The sequence below is a fragment of the Temnothorax longispinosus genome, chromosome 1 (assembly GCF_030848805.1).
Source record: "Temnothorax longispinosus isolate EJ_2023e chromosome 1, Tlon_JGU_v1, whole genome shotgun sequence".
Classification (NCBI taxonomy): Eukaryota; Metazoa; Arthropoda; class Insecta; order Hymenoptera; family Formicidae; genus Temnothorax; species Temnothorax longispinosus.
In genome coordinates, this window is record NC_092358.1 from 9,416,162 (window position 1) to 9,442,941 (window position 26,780).

A 26,780-nucleotide genomic window follows, 5' to 3' on the forward strand; every position below is an offset into this window, starting at 1 on the left:
ATACCGACGAATTTTCGTGTTTTAATTTTTTATCACTGGCGAAGAATTATTTTATTGATAAAATAAAAGTTAAACTTAGACTGAAATTCATCTATATTAGTCAAAAAGGACTTAAGATATATAAGAGGCTATTCTGTGAACGTTTAACGATATCGTAACGTGCTTTTCTACATATTTGCACAAAGTACGTAATGATGTTAACGTTTACAGAATAGGCCCCTTAGTTTTGCACTAGACTAAAGGTGCGATTTCATGGGCGTCAGTTGTCGCGCGTCAAGACGATTTTGTGACGTCATGTTGTTTCTGCGTCGACGCTGAGAAGTTCAGATTTCCCAACTTCTAGCGTCAACTGATCTCGACGCGAGTTCCAAAAATTGACGCATGAAAACCTTTTTCATTGCGCGTCAGAATATCGGCGTCATTATACTAATCTAACTTACCCGAACTTGATTTCGAGCGTCAACTGACGCCCATGAAAAGGCACCTTTTTAGGCGACTCATAATTCAATTATCTGATCATTCAATATTTCACAAGTTTTCATGAAATGATGTAGCGTAAGAGAGTCACGGTCGGTCTCGCTCCGCGTGTACTTGACGCGAGACACTACCGCCGTGTCTCTTGATTATTAATTTTGCATATATGCATAAAAAAGACGCTATCACGAAGAACTTTCTGTTCCTTACTTTACTTTTTCACGTGTGACGAACGTTCGGGATTTAACTACAATTCCTCGATTTTACGACCGTCTTTTGGAATGCGTTTGTGGAGCAGCGCCGCTGTTAGTGCTATTGCGTCATTCTGTTTTTGTTTTACATTTAATGATCGTATTGGCCATATTTGGAGCAGTACTGCTTAGGCCATTACACATCTAATGAGCAATGAAGATAAATAGAACGATGCAATAACGTTAATAGTGTGCTCCGCGAATACACTCTTTATGGACAGTATGATTCGGGATAATTATTAAGATTTGGGAAACCGAGCGAGATGTTTTCTTTTTTAATTGCCTAGTGTTTATCCATGGAACAATTTGGTAATCATCGTTGTCGGGATCGAACAAATATGACGAACAGAGCCAGGCGTTGAACTTCTCGGGAATTATACCGCACCGCCATATTTACCTTGTAATTCTCGGGAATCTCGGGCCGACTATTTTCACGATCTACGCGATCTAAAATTTGTAGTTTCTTATTCCTTCCTTTTTGGTTATTGGCTTCTGCCTTGTCCTGCCTCTTTGCAGAGGACAATCCGGCTAAAAAAATTTGTAGTCAACCGAGTTAGCTCGATACATGTGAGCGTTCAAAATCGAGAAACGTTGCATCGATGGCTTGTGTACATACACTCTACCGGCAGGAATGCCTGGACATAATACATATATCATATACATGTACATATATGTCATATACATATCAAAATGTCCAGGCATTCCTGCCGGTCAGTGACGTACGTACGAATAGCTCACTGGTAGTCTTATTACACGTTTAGCAAAACGCGCGTACGATCAACAACCACGCGGATTGATTGACGCTGTGGCGATGGATTTCGACTGGACGTCACGCTCGATGTCCGTTTCAGGGTTCAACGTGTCGGGAAAAACGGCGAAATGTGTGGAGCAGATTGTCACAAGCGACGAGATCGCAACCACGATGAAACTGCACGATAAATGCAATTCGAAATGGCCAATCGGCAAACTTCTCCCGCAACAAACATCCCTCTCACGTGTCATCCGTAGCGAGTGCACTAGCCACACGTAGCAACCATTCTCTGCATCTGAACCAATCTGAACTGACTGCACTAGTTCAGAGTTTATCTCTTTTACTCCACATTGGAGAGAAAAAAATAATCTCTGAACTAGTGCAGTCAGTTCAGGTGCAGAGAGCAAACCCCAGGCCTCATCTGTCTGTTGTTTTTCGAAAAACTTCCCGAAGTGCACACGTGCATAGTGGTGGCTAAAGAGAGTGAATAAAATATACTTGTCTCACTTTCTGAAAGTTCTTCTTAAAACCGAAATCTGGTTCACAGATGTTCACACACATGACAGAAATTGACCGAATTGACGTATATACGTGATCCACCCATGCTGGGATCCTGAGGATATAGTAACAGCATGCAGAAAATCGCATGCGTTCACCGTACCGGTGAACAAGACGAGTCGTGATTAGTTGCGAATAATGCCGCCGATTATTTTATCCTGATTGTTCATTAAGAGACTGCTGATTGGGAGAGATTAAATTCTCGGGTTTTATATCTACGCCTATCCGATGCTGCCTTTCTTCATGATGTCTCTGCACGAAGATATATCGTGAAGGTCGCGCCTCGAACAAGACGAAGGTTATACCTGGTGGTCCGATGTATATAGTCGCAATTTTACCAAGCTTGATTTTTGAATGACCTGAAACAGTTTGTGCATTCGAAAACAGAAATTAAGGAAGAAACACGAAACTGTTTCTCTAAATGAAATTGCATTATTGGTTTTTGGCGTTTTTGCTGAAGAAAAAAAATTAAGGAAGAGCCGAGAGACTGTTTCTTTGGACGAAGTTGGACATTAAGTACTGATCCTCATCATATTTCAGTAAATAGAAACATTCTCCAATTCTGAACTTCTTCCTTAAATTGTTTCCTAAATATCGTTACAAAATTTCGCCTTTACAAAATGCGAAGTTATAATTCAATTTAATTAATCAGATTCTTTGAGAAATCATATTCATGCAATGTTTACAAATTTTATCCCAAAGCAGAAAAAAACTTCCTCCGCATGTCTCACTAATTTTTCACAATTAACCGTATGTTGTGAACGCCATTAAATTAATTTTACAACAATGAAACAAAAGCTGCGCGAAATAGAGTTGCAGTCGCGTGTGTTGAAATAAACAAAACACGTCAATTATTAATTTATTAATTACGAGAACAATCTCCAAACTAGGACGCGATAAGACAGGCAAACTCGATCAGCGTCGATAAAGAAGTGCTCACCGATTCTTACACATACATACAGAGCGCAGGCAAACTCGACCAGCGTCAATAAAGAAGTGCTCACCGATTCTTACACATACATACAGAGCGCCTGCTCTAGGGCTACCCGTTATACTGATCCGTATGTTTTTGGCTGAATTCGGGGAGACGCGTTACATGTGCATATGAAATTTTCAATTTTCTAACATACTTTTCTCTTATACTAAATCTCGCAGCTCATTTCTGCAAGCACAGGATTCTTCTTTATTGTATTTCCGTGACGGCTGCGAGGTTTTTGTATACGTACACAGTCTAAAACTTTTATGTGCAGCAAATGTTGTCATGAGTCGACCGCAGAATCGAAAATAAAACTGTAATTTTCTAATTTTTTTTTGTTTTTTATACGCAATTGGTGCCTGCCGTCTTCGTTATCGTTCAAACTTTAATTCTAGAAAAAAAGTTTTTAATTCGGTGAAATCAATCAAAAGATTTGTGTGTCTGAAAATATCGCGGTAAAACAGACCTGTCTCCAGCATCCCCTTAATGCCGTGTCGGCGAAGAGCGAAATGACGCGAGGCATGCGGATGATAGAAAGCACGAGGAAAGTCGCGGGTGTACGACTGCCGGTGCAAGGATACACGCTGGCACGCGACTGACCATTGATCTCGGTTGTCTTGGCCAAGTGTGACCACTGTCCTCCAGCCTCTAACTAAATGTTATTGGCTGCGTTCAGCCGAAACTCCGCTAGCCTAGCAATCGTGAGCAGTCGCTCGTTTCCTCTCCTTTGACCCAATGGATTAAAAGGAGAGGAAACGAGCGACGAGCGACTGCTCACGATTGCTAGGCTAGCGGAGTTTCGGCTGAACGCAGCCATTCACTATCGCCTGGACCTGCTGGTGCTACCGTAGTATTGCGTAGTATCAGCTAGTACTAACAAGACTGTAGGCTGAAACGTCAAACATATGTGGGCGGCACTTATCGATCATGATAAAAGCGCTCGAGCCGATCGAATGTGAGTTTCCTGACAGCGTTGAACCGGAGGAAATGATCCAGGAAGCGAGACGAAAGTCTGGAAAACATTTGGGAAAACAGGTCTTGGCTAATTTACCATCGTATTACACCGTGCATAATCTTGTCGTCTAGCTGTTTCTGTTTGATCATGCCAGCAAATCTTGCGCGGTTTTTGGCACAATAATTTACAGTCATATTATGAGCAGTAAGTTATGTTACATTTCTACTATCGTTTTTTAAACATCAATTAAATTAACGGATTTTCCATCAAATTATCGTTTTTCTGCCAAGAAAATTTGTTGCAGACAAAATGCTTTTTTTCAAATTTGACTAACTGCAGGGATTATATTCGTAAACTTCTGCATTATTACTATTATACAAGTGTGAAATATGAATATTTATATTTGAGATCCTACAGATAAGGATGCTGAATCAATAATTTCTCGCAATATTTCTTATTATCGTACGTCTTATTTGTTTGCGCATTTTGTCTTACTTCGCACTGCTCGTATACTGTCCCAATTTCATTTTGCTCTCTTATTTCTATTTCTGACTATTTAATTTGTGACAAATGCATCTAGATCGTACAATCATTAATGTCTATTCAAACTTTTGCTACGTTTTTTCACAAAATGATTTTTTGAGTCAAAAACGCGTGACGCTTCGCAAATGTAATACAAAATGGAATCATGAAGTACGTTCTTTGTAGCTCCACTGCGTTGTAATTTTCTGTAGTAAACGAATTTGTCTAAAAAAAGACATTTAACACGTAAAAAAAGACAAGTACATATCTTTACACAAAGTTTTATAAATGATACTAGGCAAAAAACTAAATAATTAAAAAAAATTAAATATAATGTAAGTAAAAAAGAAATTTATTGGGGGGAAAAGAAGAAAAAAACCGTTACTTTTATTGTAAGAAAAACAGCTGATATTCCAGCTGTATACTGTAAGATCGACGAAGAAATCGACCCACTAAAAGACAACTTTTGTGCATAATGACATTTCGATACTTCTATGTACAATATATCACACTTATTATTTTCAATATCTTAATATCTAGAATTAGGCTTATTATCACCAGTGGATATTAATCTCTCCTTTTCCATCATATGCCTTTTAAATTCCATCTGTTTTTCCACATTTGTTTCTTCTTTCGTTCCATTCGTAGTATTTCCTTTCTAGACAATGCTACAGAGGATTAAGACCGTCAGTGTTTAAAAATAAGAAACATTCTTGCGCAGGAATAATTTAACGACTAATAAATTTTCAATGTTACCTGGTTTCGACTTTTATTCACTTGTAAAATTTGTTTTATTTGGCGAGGGGTGAACAATCTTGGAACTCTGAACCTTTACAAATGACGATGGATCGATCTCAGTTATATCGTTGTTCACGGTGGGTACCAGAGTAGGATCTAAAAATACAGGTGACCTTTGAATAACATACTTCGATACTTGTATTGCACGGAATCTCGAATAGCAGTGTAGAAAAAAATTTTATGCAACACGTGCATGGAAAGTGCCCCATTACGCACGCTACGCGTGCGTAATAGACCACTTTCCAGGCACTTGCAACATAAAATAAGGAGTGTAAGTCGTGTGTAAACTCGCCTTCGGCTCGTGCGTAAACTCCGCACCCGGGAATTTTCATCTTACGACACTTGTTACACAAATAACTATATTTACATTATCTCTTCGATTAAAGTGATGTTAAAATTACCGCTAGAACGTAATTTTCGCGTACATGCTATTTTTTATTGTTCTATAGAATTATGGAGTTGCGAAAATGACATTTTATCGGTGAAACAGATGACTCCAAAATCGCCTTAACGTATTTTTTTATAAAACTAAATATATGTAATAACATTAGGCTTTTTTAAAGTATTTTTTAAATAATCCCTTAAATCTCTTAAAACCAAATGCCCAATTTCATACAGATCTGGAGTCTTGAACTGCACAGTTTTCAAATAACACGAGACCAATTAATCGTGTTATTTAAGAGTTACTTATATATAATTGAATGCTGCTTAGACGTTGCGTTATGATTATAACGGAGAAGCTAAGAACGATTTAAAGATAGACAACATTTATAATAAAAATGCAAAAACTCAATTTTCAAAAAATTGTTTTCTTTTAGTTTTTAAAAAATTTAGAATTACAGTAACTTTTCTTTAAAATCAGTGAAGTATCCTTAACACACTTCATCTACATATATTGTAAACAAACATAAACAAAATCATTTTAAAAAAAGGCAATTTCTTCTAGAGTAACAATTGAATATATAAGAGAAAAATTAAACATTAGATTAGATTCATATTATTCTCTATACAATTTCCTACAAATCTGTTATTAACATCTGTTATTAACATATCTGAACCTGAACCTCTATTTAAATCAGGTTTACTTTAAGACGTTCGTTATCATGATTCCCCAATCGCACTGCAAAACCGAATATGTTACCTGAAACATTTAATTTTTCTGAAATCTGCTTATCCAATGACTGTGTCACATCTTGCACGTCGTTAGTTTGTTCAAGATTAATCTGTCTTTGCAGCTCTCTTTCGACTTTTTCTCCAAAGGACATGAGAACTCTTTTCAAGGCATTTACAGCAGAACCCTACACAAACAAAAAGCCCCAATAGTTCAATTAAAATATAAGATACACAGTTTATTTTTTAAAGCAATTGACGCATACAATTTTGGCATTAAGTATTGCCAAGCCTCGTGTAGGTTCCTTTGTGCTGCAATAACCAACATCCATGTGAAAATTTTCATTCTTAAGCTGGACCTTAACGTAACTGACGCAATCAGCAGAGTATTTATTTCGAGCATTTATCTCATCGTGAATTATATCGTCGAATTCATCATCGTCGGAATATATTTCGTGGGAATAATCTACATGATATACATAATCGAAATCTGCAACAAATTCGTGAGTTTATTTTTATATAGACCTGACTATTAACACTTATGAAAATTTCTTCAGCTAATGACAGATATACCTAATGTTTGTTTGACAACAGTATGACGCCAGTTGCCCTCACCAAAAACCTTATTGGCCGCCGAGATTAAATCAGGAAGTTCCGCTATCAAATCCATCGGTTCTGCGGTAACAAACGTGTTAACTAAAATTATTAAAAAATTACCTTCTTAAGAAAATGTAAAGTCACCGAGTGCAAATGCCAGTATGAAAATCAATTATATATTGAAAAACTGTTGTACAAAATTGTTTTAATACATTCAATCAACGTATAAAATAATTATGCATTGCAACATAAATGATATTAATTTCCATAAGACAAATGTTTAAGTAAATAATAAAGACTGTTCAACATTTCATAATTTTAAAATGTTAAAATCGTTTTTCGCTCCTTCGCACATGTTCCCTCGTTTCACTCCTTATATAATAGAGCATTCCCATTGAAAAGTTAAAGCCAAGAACGAAGGGCAGAAATATGTTAACCAAGATACTTTTTCTACGAAGGGCGATGTAGGGAAAACAGAAAAGTGATAAGAAATATAGTGAAGGAAAAAAAGAAATCAAGGGGTCGATCACATAATTTTTCCTCTAGGGCGGAAACGTTCTCTGCCATCAGCCTTTAACATCAGTTATAGAGACGTTGGTGATATTGTCCACTGTCAACAATTACTTTCAATGCACCGCTAGAGAGAAAACGCGCTTGCGAGCGCCGCATTGTGTTGCAAAAATGAAAGGAACATTTTCTTAGGTGACAACGTGTCTTAATGTAAAATTTATACATTTTAGACTTTGTATCGTAATATCTCTGCCCATAGGACACGTAGACGAAAAATAAAAACACTTTTATTATGTAACTCAAATACAATCTATCAACTGAGTCGGAAACTTAATATAGGTTCATCCGTTACTGAAATTCGATAATTTAAAAGTATCTCAACTCCTTGGCCCGCATATAAATACAGTGTCTTGATGCGTTTTCACTTAACGCGAGACACTAACCGCGTCTTTTAAAATTCAATTTTTCTGAAGTCTACTTACCCAATGACTGTGTCGCATTTCTTTTTATGTCGCTAACTTGTTTAGGAATAACCTGTCTTTGCAGCTCTTTATCAATTTTCTCTCCGAACGACAGGAGAACTCTTCTTAAAGCATTTACAGCAGAACCCTGCGCAAACAGAAATGTCTGAATTGTTCAACCAAAATATAAAATACATTACTTATTGTTTTCAAGTAACGCGCATACAATTCTAGCGTTATATATCGACAAGCCTTGTGTAAATTCCTCTGCGTTGAAATAACCAACATCCTCGTGAAAGTTTCCATTCTCAAGCTGGACCTTAACAAAACTGACGCAGCCAGTATGATATCGTGGATCATTTAAAGCATCGTAATTCGCGTCCTTGAAATCTATAAATTCACAAGCTTACTTTTATAGATTTAACTATTCACACTTATGATAATTTATTCAGTTAATGACAAATGTACCTAAGGTTTGGCTGACTACAGTATGATTCCATTTGCCCTCTCCAAAAACTTTATTGGCCGCTGAGATTAAATCAGGAAAATCCGCTGCTAAATCCATCGGTTCTGTGGTAGCAAACATACTGACTAAAACACTTCATTTTTTAAAAATCTGTTTACCCAATGACTGTAACACTTCTCTTTGTACATAGTTACCATGATCAGAACTAATCTGTCTCCGTAGCTGTTGCAACTCTCTTTCCACTTTGTCTCCAAACGACAGAAGAACTCTTTTTAAGGCATTTATAGCAGAACCCTGCACAAACAAAAATGCGTTAATTGTTCAACCAAAATATAAAACATACTACTTATTTTTTTTTTAAGTGACTGACACGTTACATACAATTCTAGCGCTATATATCGACAAGCCTTTTGTAGGTTCCTCTGCGTTGAAATAACCAACATCCTCGTGAAAGTTTCCATTCTCAAGCTGGACCTTAACAAAACTGACGTAGCCAGTATGATATCGTGGATCATTTAAAGCATCGTAATTCGCGTCCTTGAAATCTATAAATTCACAAGCTTACTTTTATAGATTTAACTATTCACACTTATGATAATTTATTCAGTTAATGACAAATGTACCTAAGGTTTGGCTGACTACAGTATGATTCCATTTGCCCTCTCCAAAAACTTTATTGGCCGCTGAGATTAAATCAGGAAAATCCGCTGCTAAATCCATCGGTTCTGTGGTAGCAAACATACTGACTAAAACACTTCATTTTTTTTAAATCTGTTTACCCAATGACTGTAACACTTCTCTTTGTACATAGTTACCATGATCAGAACTAATCTGTCTCCGTAGCTGTTGCAACTCTCTTTCCACTTTGTCTCCAAACGACAGAAGAACTCTTTTTAAGGCATTTATAGCAGAACCCTGCACAAACAAAAATGCGTTAATTGTTCAACCAAAATATAAAACATACTACTTATTTTTTTTTTAAGTGACTGACACGTTACATACAATTCTAGCGCTATATATCGACAAGCCTTTTGTAGGTTCCTCTGCGTTGAAATAACCAACATCCTCGTGAAAGTTTCCATTCTCAAGCTGGACCTTAACAAAACTGACGCAGCTAGTATGATATCGTGGATCATTTAAAGCATCGTAATTCGCGTCCTTGAAATCTATAAATTCACAAGCTTACTTTTATAGATTTAACTATTCACACTTATGATAATTTATTCAGTTAATGACAAATGTACCTAAGGTTTGGCTGACTACAGTATGATTCCATTTGCCCTCTCCAAAAACTTTATTGGCCGCTGAGATTAAATCAGGAAAATCCGCTGCTAAATCCATCGGTTCTGTGGTAGCAAACATACTGACTAAAACACTTCATTTTTTAAAAATCTGTTTACCCAATGACTGTAACACTTCTCTTTGTACATAGTTACCATGATCAGAACTAATCTGTCTCCGTAGCTGTTGCAACTCTCTTTCCACTTTGTCTCCAAACGACAGAAGAACTCTTTTTAAGGCATTTATAGCAGAACCCTGCACAAACAAAAATGCGTTAATTGTTCAACCAAAATATAAAACATACTACTTATTTTTTTTTTAAGTGACTGACACGTTACATACAATTGTAGCGCTATGTATCGACAAGCCTTTTGTAGGTTCCTCTGCGTTGAAATAACCAACATCCTCGTGAAAGTTTCCATTCTCAAGCTGGACCTTAACAAAACTGACGCAGCCAGTATGATATCGTGGATCATTTAAAGCATCGTAATTCGCGTCCTTGAAATCTATAAATTCACAAGCTTACTTTTATAGATTTAACTATTCACACTTATGATAATTTATTCAGTTAATGACAAATGTACCTAAGGTTTGGCTGACTACAGTATGATTCCATTTGCCCTCTCCAAAAACTTTATTGGCCGCTGAGATTAAATCAGGAAAATCCGCTGCTAAATCCATCGGTTCTGTGGTAGCAAACATACTGACTAAAACACTTCATTTTTTAAAAATCTGTTTACCCAATGACTGTAACACTTCTCTTTGTACATAGTTACCATGATCAGAACTAATCTGTCTCCGTAGCTGTTGCAACTCTCTTTCCACTTTGTCTCCAAACGACAGAAGAACTCTTTTTAAGGCATTTATAGCAGAACCCTGCACAAACAAAAATGCGTTAATTGTTCAACCAAAATATAAAACATACTACTTATTTTTTTTTTAAGTGACTGACACGTTACATACAATTCTAGCGCTATATATCGACAAGCCTTTTGTAGGTTCCTCTGCGTTGAAATAACCAACATCCTCGTGAAAGTTTCCATTCTCAAGCTGGACCTTAACAAAACTGACGCAGCCAGTATGATATACACGTGGATCATTTAAAGCATCGTAATTCGCGTCCTCGAAATCTATAAATTCACAAGCTTACTTTTATAGATTTAACTATTCACACTTATGATAATTTATTCAGTTAATGACAAATGTACCTAAGGTTTGGCTGACTACAGTATGATTCCATTTGCCCTCTCCAAAAACTTTATTGGCCGCTGAGATTAAATCAGGAAAATCCGCTGCTAAATCCATCGGTTCTGTGGTAGCAAACATGCTGACTAAAGCACTTGATTTTTTTGAAATTTGCTTACCCAATGACTGTAACACATCTCTTTGTACATAGTTACCTTGATCAGAACTAATCTGTCTTTGTAGCTGTTGCAACTCTCTTTCCACTTTGTCTCCAAACGACAGAAGAACTCTTTTTAAGGCATTTACAGCAGAACCCTGCACAAACAAAAATGCCTTAATAGTTCAACCAAAATATAAAACATACTGCTTATTTTGTTTCTAAGTGACTGACACATACAATTCTAGCGTTATATGTCGATAAGCCTCTTGTAAGTTCCTCTGCGTTGAAATAACCAACATCTCCGTGGAAGTTTCCATTCTCAAGCTGGACCTTAACAAAACTGACGCAGCCAATACGAGATTTATCTTGATCATATCTATCTCGAGCAGTATAATTTATGTCATACGTGTCAATGAAATCTATAACAAATTCACGAGCTCATTTTTATGGACCTGACTATTATGAACACTTATGAAAATTTCTTCAGTTAATGACAGATATATACCTAAGGTTTGGCTAACCACAGTATGATTCCACTTGCCCTCTCCAAAAACTTTATTGGCCATTGAGATTAAATCATAAAAATTCATTGCTACATCCATCGGTTCTGCGGCAGTAAACGTGTTGACTAAAACATTTAGTTTTTCTGAAATCTGCTTACCCAATAACTGTATCACATCTCTTTCTATTATATTTACCTTGTTCATAACCAATCTGTCTTCGTAATTTCAGCTCTCTTTCCACTTTGTCTCCAAACGACAGGAGCACTCTAAATAAAGCATTTGTAGCAGAGCCCTGTGCAAACAAAAATGTCTTAAGGGGGGGAAATCACTGTGACGGCCGGAAAAAAATGCTATTTTCATGAATTTTTTTTGCGAGAAGTAATAAATTTAATAAAATTGGTTTGTCATGTTTTTAAAGCACATATATTAAATATATTGTAAAAAAAACATTAAAAAATATTAATATTTGTGCCTTCAGCGTGTGATGCCGTATATATCCGCAAAAAAAGCTGGGCGGTCGCATATCTCAGTCAATTTTTATCCGAATGACTTGAAATTTGAACAGAATGTTTATAACAAAATTGTCTTCAGTTAAGCGTATGGATTTTTTGAAATATTAATTTTTAACAAAATAGCGCAGTTCTAAAAAAAATTCGAGATTTAGACAAAAATTTTGCCACTCTTTAAATTGTTATTCGAAAACTAATTTTCCAATCAAAAAATTCGTACGCTTAACTGAAGACAATTTTGTTATAAACATTCTGTTCCAAGTCATTCAGATAAGAATTGACCGAAATATGCGACCGCCCAGCTTCTTTTGCGAATGTACACGGCACCACACGCTGAAGGCGCAAATATTAATATTTTTCAATGATTTTTTTTACAATATATTTAATATATGTACTTTAAAGAAATGACAGACCAATTTGATTAAATTTATTATTTCTCGTGGAAAAAAATTCATGAATATAGCATTTTTTTCCGGCCGTCACTGTGGTTTCCCCCCTTAATCATTCAGCCAAACTATAAAATGCACTGCTTATTCTTCCAAAGTAACTGACATACAATTCTAACTGTTTGTATCGACAAGCCTTTCCATTCCTTTACATCGAAATAACCAATATCCTCGTGAAAGTTTCCATTCTCGAGCTGGATCTTAACGTAACTGACGCAGCCAGCACAGTATTTCTCTCGATCTTCCTCGTCAAGTGAAAATTCGCCATCATCCAAGGAATCTGCAACAAATTCGCGAGCTTATTTTTATATAAACCTGACTATTAAAACTTATAAGAATTTATGCAGCTGATGACAGATATACCTAAGGTTTGGCGGACTACAGTATGATTCCACTTGCCCTCTCCAAAAATTTTATTGGCCACTGAGATTAAATCATGAAAATTAATTGCTAAATCCATCGGTTCTGCGGCAGCGAACGTGTTGACTGAAACATTTAATTTTTCTAAAATCTGCTTACCCAATAACTGTATCACATCTCTTTGTACATATTATAGTTACCTTGTTCCGAACTAATCTGTCTTTGCAGCTGTTGCAGCTCTCTTTCTACTTTGTCTCCAAACGACAGGAGAACTTTTTTTAAGGCACTTACAGTAGAACCCTGCGCAAACAAAAATGTCTTACTAATTCAATCAAAATATAGAATACACTACTTATTGTTTCCAAGTGACAGACGCATACAATTCTGGCGTTTTGCATCGACAAGCCTTCTGTAGATTCCTCTGCAATGTAAAAACCATCGTCTTCGTAACAGTTTCCATTCTCAAGCTGGATCTTGATGTAACTGACGCATTTAGCACTGTATTTATTATTATTTCGAACATTTATCTCATCATCGAAATATTCATTATCGGAATCTACTTCGTTGGAATCTATATATTGGAAATCTGCAACAAATTTGCGTTCATTTCTTATTTCTATAGACCTGACTTTCATTTATGATAATTTATTCAGTATGAGGCAGATATACCTAATATTTGTTTGACAACAGTATGACTCCATTTGCCTTCTCCGAAAACCTTATTGGCCACTGAGATTAAATTACTATGTTCTTCTGACAATGAGATTAGTTTAGGATGTTGCACTGCTGAACAACAGGGTTCTGCCTTCTCAGGCTTGTGCGCATTCTCCGCCATAGCTTGTTTTGTAGCGAACTGAAAAGCGAAAACATATTCATATCTTTACAACACCTTTGCATGGCCGAGAGATAGATTCCATTTTACGCTAAAAAACTACAAAAGCCAAGATCTGTGAGATTACACACGGAGATTTTGATAAACGACAAATATTTATGCCAAAAACGAATCAATCGATCACAGTCAAAAGATCTCGGTAAAGAGAACGCCACCCTGAAATTTGAAGGCTCGAAAAAACAATCGCAACAGACAAAAATTAACAACTGTTATCCTTTTACGCTGAACTATGATGTAAATATTATTATATATTATTTACCGACCATGGCAACGTGGCATTTTTTACATTAGAAAGTTTGGTCGACCAATTCCTTTGTATTCTTTTACGTGAATTTATTTGGATAATTATTAAATATTATAGCGTTCATTGCACCTTTTTTTAGATGCTTGTAACAGTTGTTATGTAATGAGAAATATATTTGATGCAATATCGATGCTTAAAATCAGAAAAAAATAAAAAGAAAGTTAAACCCAGATTAAAATTCATCTATATTAATAAAAATGGACTTAAGATATATAAGAGACTATTCTGTGAACGTTTAACGATATCGTTAGGTGCTTTTCTACATATCTGCACAAAGTACGTAATGATGTTAACGTTTACAGAATAGGCCCCTTAGTTTTGCACTAAACTAAGGCAACTCATAATTCAATTACCTGATCATTCAATATTTCACAAGTTTTCATGAAATTATATATTTCAATGTTTTAAAACGTAAATAAAAAACGAGAAACACATATCTAACATCTTACATCTTTATCGCAATAATTTATAATTTATACTTCGCAACTGAATATATTATTAATTTTGCATATACGCATAAGAAAGACGCTATCACGAAGAACTTTCTGCTCCTTACTTTACATATGACGAACATTGGAGATTAACTACAATTCCTCGATTTTACGATCGTCTTTTGGAATACGTTGGTGGAGCAGCGCCGCTGTTAGTGCTATTGCGTCCTTCTGTCTATGTTTTACATCTAATGAGCAATAAAGATAAATAGAACGATGCAATAGCGTTAATAGCGCGCTTCGCGAACACACCCTTTATTTACGGGCAGTATGATTCGGGATAATTATTAAGATTTGGATAACCAAGCGAGATGTCTTCTTTTTTATTTGCCTTAGGTTCATCCATGGAACAATTGATAACTATCGTCGTCGGGATCGAACGTAAATATGACGAACAGAACCGCACGCGTAAACTTCTCAGGAATTATACCGCACCGCCATATTTACCTTGTAATTCTCCGCACGAGCTCGGGCGGACTATTTTCACGATCTACGCGATCTAAAATAGTTTCTTCCTCCCTTCTTTGTCATTAGCTCCTGCCTCTTTACAGAGGACAATATGGCTAAAAAAAATTTGTAGTTAACTGAGTTAGCTCGAGACACGTGAGCGTTCAAAATCGAGAAACGGTACGCATCGATGGCTTGTGTATGTACACAATCAGCTTACAGGTAGTTTTATCGCGTTTAGGGAAACGCGCGTACTTACGACCGACAATTACGCGGATCGATGGACTCTGTCACGAGGTCACGACACTTACAAAGGATTTGGAATTTTGACTCGACGTTGCGCTCGATATCCGTTTCAGTGTTCAACGGGTCGCGAAAAACGGCGAAATGTGAGGAGAACTAGAAGATTGTCACACGCGACAAGATCGCAACCACGATGAAACTGCGTGATAAATGTAATTCGAAATGACCAATCGGCAAACAGCTAGTGTTCTCCCGCAACAAACATCTCTCTCACGTATCATCCGTAGCGAGTGCCGAGTTCAGGTGCAAAAGGAATAAACCTAGTAAATCCGAAATCTGTTTACAAATATTCACACAGAACAGAAATTCACGTGATCCACTTATGCTGGGATCCGGGATCCCCGAGCGTTTGTAAACAACGTAATCATAATCTCCAGATACTTTTGGCTATCGCTGTTATTGATGATCGTGTACTTCTTATATTCGCGCGGCTTTATCGAGGAGATCAAGTCCCACTTGACGGAAAGAACGTTAAATATAGCTGACACGATATATTTCGGATTAAATGAAAATTCTGGCGGGCCAAAGGTGTTCACTATGAACGAATTGAAGCGATATACGAATCTGGAGAATGGCTTGTATCTCTCGATCTTGGGCCAAGTCTTTGATGTAACGAAAGAGGAAAAGCATTACGGACTTTATCACATGGAGGAACTTATCACGCCTTCATGGTAGTTAGATTAAAGAATCTAATAAAGATGCCAAAAGACAGTCAGCATGCGTCAATGTATGTGTAATTTATTTGTTTATTCGTAGGCCGTGACGCTTCCTTGGCATTTATTACTGTAGAATTTGACGATCAAGGTTTAACGGACGACATATCAAGTTTATCGCAGCGACAAGTCAAGGCATTGGACGATTGGCTACAATTTTATAACGCAAACTACATCTACAAAGGTACAATTACTTAAACTGCCATGGGACACGTAGAAGCAGTTAATCCATCTCAGAACTTTATCCTAATTAAAAGCCAAAATAATTTTGTGTTATCTTGTCGATCTGCTCAGCAAGGATAGAGAAAGGTACACTTCTGTTCTAATTTTTACTGCAAAAGAAACATTTTATGTTTTTGTGTGATCTGTGGATAATGTATGAGATGGATCAACTCGCATGTGACACTCTCTAAAATATTTCGTATTTTCTTCAGGAAATTATAGACACTATAATTGAGATGGTAGCCCAACCGCAGAATTTCACAAGGTATAAGAACAGCTATTGCTTGCCAAAAGGGAGAAAGTAATGGAGGAGAAACAGGAAAGGATGTTTCCACTTTGTAATATAGAATGGAATCGGGATACTGGTATTGTGTTCTGGTATACTGAAAGAAGGTAGGAAATTATTCAACGATTATTCATATTAGCAGATTTAACATCAAAGAAAAATTAGAGAAATATGATAAAAAAAATTTTTAATATGCAATTATATGATTCCTTTCTGTTTAACAGCGGTGGGATTGAAAGAGACTGGACGGGTGTACCAAGAATGTTCGAGACTGTAGGCGCGCTTGCGTTAACCTGGATAGTAAGGAATACGAAGATAATAAAGCTAGATTGAGGGAATACGATGGCTGCGAGAAATACGCGACAAAATGCGTTTTGAGGAATAAGACATAACATGAGAAAAATTATGAAGTGTCTTTATCTGCAAAATTTCAAATATATTCATATTTTATATTTTATATAATATCACAATGCGAAAATACATAGATTTAAGTTATTACCTTTATATAATTTCGTTTTCATTACGGTTAGCGCCTTTTATGAAAGTACAGATAAATACATTTTGTATAAAACTCAGTGATACTAACTAATATTAAAATAGATAAAATTTATAAGTTTTATTTATTTTAATACATAAAAACAATATGATATATATAATGAAACATATAATACTAAAAAAAAAGATATTTTATTCCTGAAAGAATGAAGTTTTATACTTAAATCTTCAAATGATCAGTTTTTTTGCTTCTATTCTTAATGTTGAAAACAACGTGATTTCTTTGGACACACATTACACATAAAAGAGCTTAATATATTTATGAAAATGTTTGTTTCCATTGTTACTTAATAGTATATATATATAAATTTTGAATTGAACCTGAATTACAAATGCAATATGTGGTACGAACCATATTGAAGGCTCCTATCTCCTCATTACTAGATTGAATTACATAAAAAATAAAAAATAACAGATACTAATTCTTTTTTGAGTGTTAAATTATTCTTTTTTTCATGCCACAATTCAAGTTTACAGCTGCAGTGAGGAAGTAGGAGCTCTAAAGGACTAAAAGATACATTATTGCTCCTTATAATATGACATGTATATTGCTCATATTGCGCATATTGAAGGCTCATATCTCCTCATTACCAGATTGAATTACATAAAAAATAAAAAATAATAGATACTAATTCTTCAATGATTATGCCACATCTCTTTGCACGTCGTCAGTTTGTTCAGGACTAATCTGTCTCGGCAGCTGTTGTAGCTCTCTTTCAAATTGTTCTCCAAAGGACATGAGAACTCTTTTCAAGGCATTTACAGCAGAACCCTACGCAAACAAAAAGCCCCAATAGTTCAATTAAAATATAAGATACACAGTTTATTTTTTCAAGCGATTGACGCATACAATTTTGACATTAAGTATTGCCAAGCCTCGTGTAGGTTCCTTTGTGCTGCAATAACCAACGTCCATGTGAAAATTTTCATTCTTAAGCTGGACCTTAACGTAACTGACGCAATCAGCGTAATATTTACCTCCATAAGCATAATTGTTATCTATAACAAATTCGCGAGCTCATTTTTATATACCTAACTATATTAACACTTATGAGAATTTTTTCAGCTAATGACAGATATACCTAATATTTGTTTGACAACAGTATGACGCCAGTTGCCCTCACCAAAAACCTTATTGGCCGCCGAGATTAAATCAGGAAATTCCGCTATGAAATCCATCGGTTCTGCGGTAACAAACGTGTTAACTAAAATTATTAAAAAATTACCTTTTTAAGAAAATGTAAAGTCACCGAGTGCAAATGCCAGTATGAAAATCAATTATATATTGAAAAACTGTAGTACAAAATTGTTTTAATACATTCAATCAACGTATAAAATAATTATGCATTGCAACATAAATGATATTAATTCCCATAAGACAAATGTTTAAGTAAATAATAAAGACTGTTCAACATTTCATAATTTTAAAATGTTAAAATCGTTTTTCGCTCCTTCGCACATGTTCCCTCGTTTCACTCCTTATATAATAGAGCATTCCCATTGGAAAGTTAAAGCCAAGAACGAAGGGCAGAAATATGTTAACCAAGATACTTTTTCTATGAAGGGCGATGTAGGGAAAACAGAAAAGTGATAAGAAACATAGTGAAGGAAAAAAAGAAATCAAGGGGTCGATCACATAATTTTTCCTCTAGGACGGAAACGTTCTCTGCCATCAGCCTTTAACATCAGTTATAGAGACGTTGGTGATATTGTCCATTGTCAACAATTTCTTTCAATGCAGCGCTAGAGAGAAAACGCGCTTGCGAGCGCCGCATTGTGTTGCAAAAATGAAAGGAACATTTTCTTAGGTGACGACGTGTCTTAATGTAAAATTTATACATTTTAGACTTTGCATCGTAATATCTCTGCCCGTAGGACACGTAGACGAAAAATAAAAAACACTTTTATTATGTAACTCAAATCCACTGTATCAACTGAGCCGGAAACTTAATAAATTCAGCCGTTACTGAAATTCGATAATCTAAGGGTATCTCTCAACTCTTTGGCCCGCATATAAATACAAAGTCAGTGTCTTGCTGCGTTTTCACTTGGCGCGAGACACTAACCGTATCTTTTAAAATTCAATTTTTCTGAAGTCGACTTACCCAATGACTGTGTCGCATTTCTTTTTATGTCGCTAACTTGTTTAGGAATAACCTGTCTTTGCAGCTCTTTATCAATTTTCTCTCCGAACGACAGGAGAACTCTTCTTAAAGCATTTACAGCAGAACCCTGCGCAAACAGAAATGTCTGAATTGTTCAACCAAAATATAAAATACATTACTTATTGTTTTCAAGTAACGCGCATACAATTTTAGCGTTATATATCGACAAGTTTCTTTTAGGTTCCTCTGCGTTGAAATAACCAACATCCTGGTGAAAGTTTCCATTCTCAAGCTGGACCTTAACAACACTGACGCAGCCAGCAACGTGATGTTTATTTCGAACATTTATCTCATTGTGAATTATATCGTCGGAATCTTCAAAGACATCTTCATAATCGAAATCTATAACAAATTCGCAGAACTTATTAGTTCAATATATCTGACTATTCACACTTATCAGAATTTATTCAGTTAATGTGACAGATGTACCTAAGGTTTGGCAGATCACAGTATGATTCCATTTGCCCTCTCCAAAAACTTTATTGGCCGCAGAGATTAAATCAGGAAAATCCGCTGCTAAATCCATCGGTTCTGTGGTAGCAAACATGCTGACTAAAGCACTTGATTTTTTTGAATTCTGCTTACCCAATGACTGTAACACACCTCTTTGTACATAGTTACCTTGATCAGAACTAATCTGTCTTCTTAGCTGTTTCAACTCTCTTTCCACTTTGTCTCCAAACGATAGAAGAACTCTTCTTAAAGCATTTACAGCAGAACCCTGCACAAACAAAAATGCCTTAATTGTTCAACCAAAATATAAAACATACTACTTATTTTTTTTTTAAGTGACTGACACATACAATTCTAGCGCTATATATCAACAAGCCTTGTGTAGGTTCCTCTGCGTAGAAATAACCAACATCCTCGTGAAAGTTTCCATTCTCAAGCTGGACCTTAACTGAACTGACACAGCCAGCGCGTTGATAGTTACCTCGATTTGTAACACCACAATTGTCTACATCGAAATCTATAACAAATTGGCAAGCTTATTTTATATTGAACTATGCGCGTTTATGAGGATTTATTCAGCTGATGACAGATATACCTAAGGTTTGGCGGACTACAGTATGATTCCATTTGCCCTCTCCAAAAACTGTATTGGCCGCTGAGATTAAATCAAGAAAATTCGTTGCTAAATTCGTCGATTCTGCGGTATCGAACGTGTTGACTGAAACATTTGATTTTTCTGAAATCTGCTTACCCAATGACTGTAACACATCTCTTTGTATTATAGTTACCTTGTTCAAAACCAATCTGTCTTCGTAGTTTCAGCTCTCTTTCCACTTTGTCTCCAAACGACAGGAGAACTCTTTTCAAAGCATTTACAGCAGAACCCTGCGCAAACAAAAATGTGTCTTAGTCCGTATCTACAATAGGTGTAGTAAGCCTCAAGCCGTAAGAAATTGACCAATTACACGCGATTGTGAGGAGAATAATCGACTGTGATTGGTCAATTTCTTACATCTTGAGGCTTACTACCACTTACTACAGCTATTGTAGATACGGACTGATTATCGTTCAGCCAAAATATAAAATGCACTGCTTATTGTTTTCAAATAACAAACGCATACCATTCTGGCGTTTTGCATCAACAAGTCTTTTGTAAATTCGTATGCGTTGATATAACCAATATCCTCGTGAAAGTTTCCATTCTCAAGCTGGACCTTAACGTAACTGACGCAGCCAGCACAGTATTTATTTCGAACATTTATCTCACAGTTACTTAAATCGGAGGACCATCCATCGGAATCAAACTGATATGCACCGCAGCAATCTGTAAAAATTTGCGAACTTATTTTTATATACACTTGACTATTAACACTTATAAGAATTTATGCAGCTGATGACATATATACCTAAGGTTTGGCGGACTACAGTATGATTCCATTTGCCCTCTCCAAAAACTGTATTGGCCACTGAGATTAAATCAAGAAAATTCGTTGCTAAATCCGTCGATTCTGCGGTATCGAACGTGTTGACTGAAACATTTGACTTTTCTGAAATCTGCTTACCCATCAATGACTGTAACACATCTCTTTGTATTATAGTTACCTTGTTCAGAACCAATCTGTCTTCGTAGTTGTTTCAGCTCTCTTTCCACTTTGTCTCCAAACGACAGGAGAACTCTTTTCAAACCATTTATAGCAGAGCCCTGTGCAAACAAAAATGTCTTAATAGTTCAACCAAAATATAAAACATACTGCTTATTTTGTTTCTAAGTGACTGACACATACAATTCTAGCGTTATATGTCGATAAGCCTCTTGTAAGTTCCTCTGCGTTGAAATAACCAACATCTCCATGGAAGTTTCCATTCTCAAGCTGGACCTTAACAAAACTGACGCAGCCAATACGAGATTTATCTTGATCATATCTATCTCCAGCAGTATAATTTATGTCATACGTGTCAATGAAATCTATAACAAATTCACGAGCTTATTTTTATGGACCTGACTATTATGAACACTTATGAAAATTTCTTCAGTTAATGACAGATATATACCTAAGGTTTGGCTAACCACAGTATGATTCCACTTGCCCTCTCCAAAAACTTTATTGGCCATTGAGATTAAATCATAAAAATTCATTGCTACATCCATCGGTTCTGCGGCAGTAAACGTGTTGACTAAAACATTTAATTTTTCTGAAATCTGCTTACCCAATAACTGTATCACATCTCTTTCTATTATATTTACCTTGTTCATAACCAATCTGTCTTCGTAATTTCAGCTCTCTTTCCACTTTGTCTCCAAACGACAGGAGCACTCTAAATAAAGCATTTGTAGCAGAGCCCTGTGCAAACAAAAATGTCTTAAGGGGGGAAATCACTGTGACGGCCGGAAAAAAATGCTATTTTCATGAATTTTTTTTGCGAGAAGTAATAAATTTAATAAAATTGGTTTGTCATGTTTTTAAAGCACATATATTAAATATATTGTAAAAAAAAACATTAAAAAATATTAATATTTGTGCCTTCAGCGTGTGGTGCCGTATATATCCGCAAAAAAAGCTGGGCGGTCGCATATCTCGGTCAATTTTTATCCGAATGACTTAAAATTTGAACAGAATGTTTATAACAAAATTGTCTTCAGTTAAGCGTATGGATTTTTTGAAATATTAATTTTTAACAAAATAGCGCAGTTCTAAAAAAAATTCGAGATTTAGACAAAAATTTTGCCATTCTTTAAATTGTTATTCGAAAACTAATTTTCCAATCAAAAAATTCGTACGCTTAACTGAAGACAATTTTGTTATAAACATTCTGTTCCAAGTCATTCAGATAAGAATTGACCGAAATATGCGACCGCCCAGCTTCTTTTGCGAATGTACACGGCACCACACGCTGAAGGCGCAAATATTAATATTTTTCAATGATTTTTTTTACAATATATTTAATATATGTACTTTAAAGAAATGACAGACCAATTTGATTAAATTTATTATTTCTCGTGGAAAAAAATTCATGAATATAGCATTTTTTTCCGGCCGTCACTGTGGTTTCCCCCCTTAATCATTCAGCCAAACTATAAAATGCACTGCTTATTCTTCCAAAGTAACTGACATACAATTCTAACTGTTTGTATCGACAAGCCTTTCCATTCCTTTACATCGAAATAACCAATATCCTCGTGAAAGTTTCCATTCTCGAGCTGGATCTTAACGTAACTGACGCAGCCAACACAGTATTTCTTTCGATCTTCCTCGTCAAGTGAAACTTCGTCATCTGCATCCAAGGAATCTGCAACAAATTCGCGAGCTTATTTTTATAGACCTGACTATTAAAACTTATAAGAATTTATGTAGCTGATGACAGATATACCTAAGATTTGGCGGACTAGAGTATGATTCCACTTGCCCTCTCCAAAAATTTTATTGGCCACTGAGATTAAATCATGAAAATTAATGGCTAAATCCATCGGTTCTGCGGCAGTGAACGTGTTGACTAAAACAATTAATTTTTCTGAAATCTGCGTATCCAATAACTGTATCACATCTGTTTGTATTATAGTTACCTTGTTCAGAACCAATTTGTCTTCGTAGTTGTTTCAGCTCTCTTTCCACTTTGTCTCCAAACGACAGGAGAACTCTAAATAAACCATTTATAGCAGAGCCCTGTGCAAACAAAAATGCCTTAATCATTCAGCCAAACTAGAAAATGCACTGCTTATTCTTCCCAAGTAACTGACATACAATTCTAACTGTTTGTATCGAAAAACCTTCTGTAAATTTGTCTGCGTTGATATAACCAATATCTTCGTGAAAGTTTCCATTCTCAAGCTGAATCTTAACGTAACTGACGCAGCCAACACAGTATTTAGTTCGAGCATTTATGTCACGGAAAGATATATCGTAATCTACGTCGTAATCTACGTCGTCGAAATATACACCGTTGTAATTTGCATCGCCGAAATCTACATCGTCAAAATCCACGTTGTCGAGATCTATATCGTTAAAATCTGTAAAAATTTGCGAACTTATTTTTATACACCTGACTATTAACACTTATTAGAATTTATGCAGCTGATGACAGATATACCTAAGGTTTGGCGAACTACAGTATGATTCCACTTGCCCTCTCCAAAAACTTTATTGGCTACGGAGATTAAATCATGATAATTTATTGCTAAATCCATCGGTTCTGCGGCAGCGAACGTGTTGACTGAAACGTTTAAATTTTTCTAAAATCTGCTTATCCAATAACTGTATCACATCTCTTTGCACATAGTTACCTTGTTCAGAACTAATCTGTTTTTGCAGCTGTTGCAGTTCTCTTTCTACTTTGTCTCCAAACGACAGGAGAACTCTTTTTAAGGCACTTACAGCAGAACCCTGCGCAAACAAAAATGTCTTAATTATTCAACCAAAATATATAGAATACGCTACTTATTGTTTCCAAGTGACAGACGCATACAATTCTGGCGTTTTGTATCGACAAGCCTTTTGTAGATTCCTCTGCAATGTAAAAACCATCGTCTTCGTAACAGTTTCCATTCTCAAGCTGGATCTTGATGTAACTGACGCCTTTAAAACGGTATTTATTTCGAGTATTTATCTCATCGTGAATTAGCTCGTCGATATATTCATCATCGGAATCTACTTCGTTGGAATTTATATTGTGGAAATCTGCAACAAATTCACAAGTTTATTTTTTATTTCTATAAACCTGACTATTCATATTTATGATAATTTATTCAGCATGACGCAGATATACATAATGCTTGTTTGACAACAGTATGACTCCATTTGCCCGCTCCGAAAAACTTATTTGCCACTGAGATTAAATTACTATGTTCTTCTGACAATGAGATCAATTTAGGATGTTCCACTGTTGAACAACAGGGTACTGCCTTCTCAGGCTTGTGCGCATTCTCCGCCATAGCTTGTTTTGCAGCGAACTGAAAAGCGAAAACATCCATCCATATCTTTACATCACCTTTGCATGGCCGAGAGATAGATTACTTTCCATTTTACGCTAAAAAACTACAAAAGCCAAGATCTGTGAGATTACACACAGAGATTCTGATAAACGACAAATAATTATGCCAAAAACGAATCAATCGATCACAGTCGAAAGATCTCGGTAAAGAGAACCGCACCCTGAACTTTGAAGGCTCGAAAAAACAATCGCAACAGACAAAAATTAACAACTCTTATCCTTATTACGCTGAACCATGATGTAAATATTATTATGTATTATTCACCGAACGTGGCAACGTGGCATTTTTTACATTAGAAAGTTTGGTCGACCAATTCTTTTGTATTCTTTTACGTGAATTTATTTGGATAATTATTATATTCAATAGCGCTCATTGCACCTTTTTTTAGATGCTTATTGTAACAGTTGTAATGTAATGAGAAATATATTTGATGCAATATCGATGCTTAAAATTAGAAAAAGATAAAAATAAAGTTAAACTCAGACTAAAATTCATCTATATTAGTAAAAATGGACTTAAGATATATAAGTGCTGGTCTACAACCTTGCTTTAAAGGATATTTAGGCTCTAAGCCGTAGAAATTGAGCAATCAAAATGGAATGTGAGAAGAATACTCGATTGTGATTGATCAATTCCTTACGGCTTAGAGCTTAAGTACCCTTTAAAGCAAGGTTGTAGAACAGCAGTAATATATTCTGTAAACGTTTAACGATATCGTTACGTACTTTTCTATATATATTTGCACAAAGTACATAATGATGTTAACGTTTACAGAATGGCCATCGCACACAAAATGCATAGCTTAGCATAAGCATAGCATAATACCGCATCCAGCGTAATGTCACCATATCGATTTACATAAGATGTTCATTGGTCCAGCGGTCTTATGCTATGCTTATGCAGCCTATGCAATTTTGTGTGCGATGGCCTTTAGTTTTGCACTAGACTAAGACGATTCATAATTCAATTATCTGATCACTCAATATTTCACAAGTTTTCATGAAATAATATATTTCAATGTTTTAAAACGTAAATAAAAAACGAGAAACACATCTAACAACTTACATCTTTATCGCAATAATTTATACTTCGCAACTGAATATATTATTAATTTGGCATGTACGCATAAGAAAGTTACGCTATCACGAAGAACTTTCTGTTCCTTTTACTTTTAATAAAGATAAATAGAACGATGCAATAGCGTTAATTGCGAGCTTTGTGAACATGCACTTTTTATGGGCAGTATGATTCGGGATAATTATTAAGATTTGGGAAACCAAGCAAGACGTCTCCTTCTTTATTTGCCTTGTGTTTATCCATGGAACGATTGATAACCATCGTCGTCGGGATCGAACATAAATATGACGAACAGAACCACCCGTAACTTCCCAGGAATTATACCGCACCGCTATTTACCTTGTAATTCTTCGCACCAGCTCGGGCCGACTATTTTCACGATCTACGCGATCTAAAATTTCTAGTTCCTTAAACCTTCCTTTTTGGTTACTGGCGCTCCTGCCTCTTTACAGAGAACAATACGGCTAAAAAAATTTGTAGTTAACCAAGTTAGCTCGAGACACGTGAGCGTTCAAAATCGAGAAACGGTGCATGGATGGTTTAAATTATGTACGTACGTAAGAATAGCTCACGGGTAGTCTTTATCGTGTTTAGGGAAACGCGCGTACGATCGACGACCACGCGGATCGATGGACGCTGTGGCGATGGATTTCGACTCGACGTCGCGCTCGATGTTCGTTTCAGGGTTCAACGTGTCGCGAAAAAACGGCGAAATGTGAGGAGAAGGTCGTCAGTGTTGTCACACGTGACGAGATCGCAAATCGCAACCACGATGAAACCGCGCGATAAATGCAATTTGAAATGACCAATCGGCAATTGGCAAACAGTGTTCTCCCGTGAGAGGGACAATGGCCGCGTTCAGCAGACACAACTGTTGAGTTCGTCTTATCAACAAACTGCGTTGATTGGTTGGTTCTAAAAGTAAGAGCCAATCACATTTGATTGCTGAACGCGGCCAATGTCCCTCTCACGTAGCGAGTGCCGAGTAGCCTGCATTCTAGCCTGCACTAGC

At 36.1% G+C, this 26,780-nt stretch overlaps 3 protein-coding genes across 12 annotated transcripts; 1 reads left to right on the forward strand and 2 right to left on the reverse strand.

The window, feature by feature from the left end:
• Window positions 1-4,825: 4,825 nt before the first annotated feature.
• On the reverse strand, window positions 4,826-15,633 carry LOC139810632 (uncharacterized). Of its 2 annotated transcripts, none has more exons than XM_071774351.1 (31): window positions 15,319-15,633; window positions 15,008-15,123; window positions 13,543-13,726; window positions 13,254-13,459; window positions 13,074-13,173; window positions 12,877-12,999; window positions 12,624-12,793; window positions 11,754-11,850; window positions 11,561-11,683; window positions 11,293-11,474; window positions 11,111-11,210; window positions 10,919-11,020; window positions 10,674-10,840; window positions 10,487-10,586; window positions 10,295-10,417; window positions 10,053-10,216; window positions 9,866-9,965; window positions 9,674-9,796; window positions 9,432-9,595; window positions 9,245-9,344; window positions 9,053-9,175; window positions 8,811-8,974; window positions 8,624-8,723; window positions 8,432-8,554; window positions 8,190-8,353; window positions 7,985-8,111; window positions 6,969-7,091; window positions 6,662-6,885; window positions 6,427-6,583; window positions 5,244-5,381; window positions 4,826-5,155 (listed from the first exon to the last, which is right to left on the reverse strand). In XM_071774351.1, the coding sequence occupies exons 3-30, from the start codon at window positions 13,706-13,708 to the stop codon at window positions 5,257-5,259; spliced, it is 3,840 nt and encodes a 1,279-aa protein (XP_071630452.1). In that variant the 5' UTR covers window positions 13,709-13,726; window positions 15,008-15,123; window positions 15,319-15,633; the 3' UTR covers window positions 4,826-5,155; window positions 5,244-5,256. The 2 variants fall into 2 exon arrangements, with proteins under 2 accessions (XP_071630452.1, XP_071630441.1); XM_071774340.1 differs by having other exon boundaries at window positions 15,267-15,633.
• Window positions 15,634-15,712: 79 nt separating this feature from the next.
• Window positions 15,713-17,568, forward strand: LOC139816692 (neuferricin). Its single transcript, XM_071784358.1, is given in 5 exon segments — window positions 15,713-15,981; window positions 16,056-16,207; window positions 16,458-16,638; window positions 16,756-16,811; window positions 16,814-17,568. Coding segments are annotated over 5 exon segments (768 nt in total). The 3' UTR covers window positions 16,924-17,568.
• Window positions 17,569-17,612: 44 nt separating this feature from the next.
• On the reverse strand, window positions 17,613-26,460 carry LOC139810639 (uncharacterized). 9 transcript variants are annotated; one of them, XM_071774418.1, is made up of 27 exons: window positions 26,326-26,460; window positions 26,108-26,232; window positions 24,466-24,649; window positions 24,166-24,377; window positions 23,984-24,083; window positions 23,791-23,913; window positions 23,445-23,710; window positions 23,267-23,366; window positions 23,074-23,196; window positions 22,820-22,992; window positions 21,950-22,046; window positions 21,757-21,879; window positions 21,489-21,670; window positions 21,307-21,406; window positions 21,111-21,233; window positions 20,826-21,028; window positions 20,493-20,589; window positions 20,300-20,422; window positions 20,055-20,221; window positions 19,873-19,972; window positions 19,681-19,803; window positions 19,397-19,593; window positions 19,192-19,318; window positions 18,169-18,291; window positions 18,065-18,085; window positions 17,937-17,982; window positions 17,613-17,858 (listed from the first exon to the last, which is right to left on the reverse strand). In XM_071774418.1, exons 3-27 carry the CDS (start codon window positions 24,629-24,631, stop codon window positions 17,846-17,848), a joined length of 3,228 nt encoding a protein of 1,075 aa, XP_071630519.1. In that variant the 5' UTR covers window positions 24,632-24,649; window positions 26,108-26,232; window positions 26,326-26,460; the 3' UTR covers window positions 17,613-17,845. The 9 variants fall into 9 exon arrangements, with proteins under 9 accessions (XP_071630519.1, XP_071630502.1, XP_071630484.1 ...); XM_071774401.1 differs by having other exon boundaries at window positions 17,937-18,085; window positions 21,757-21,858; XM_071774383.1 differs by having other exon boundaries at window positions 17,937-18,085; window positions 19,681-19,782.
• Between the last annotated feature and the right edge of the window lie 320 nt (window positions 26,461-26,780).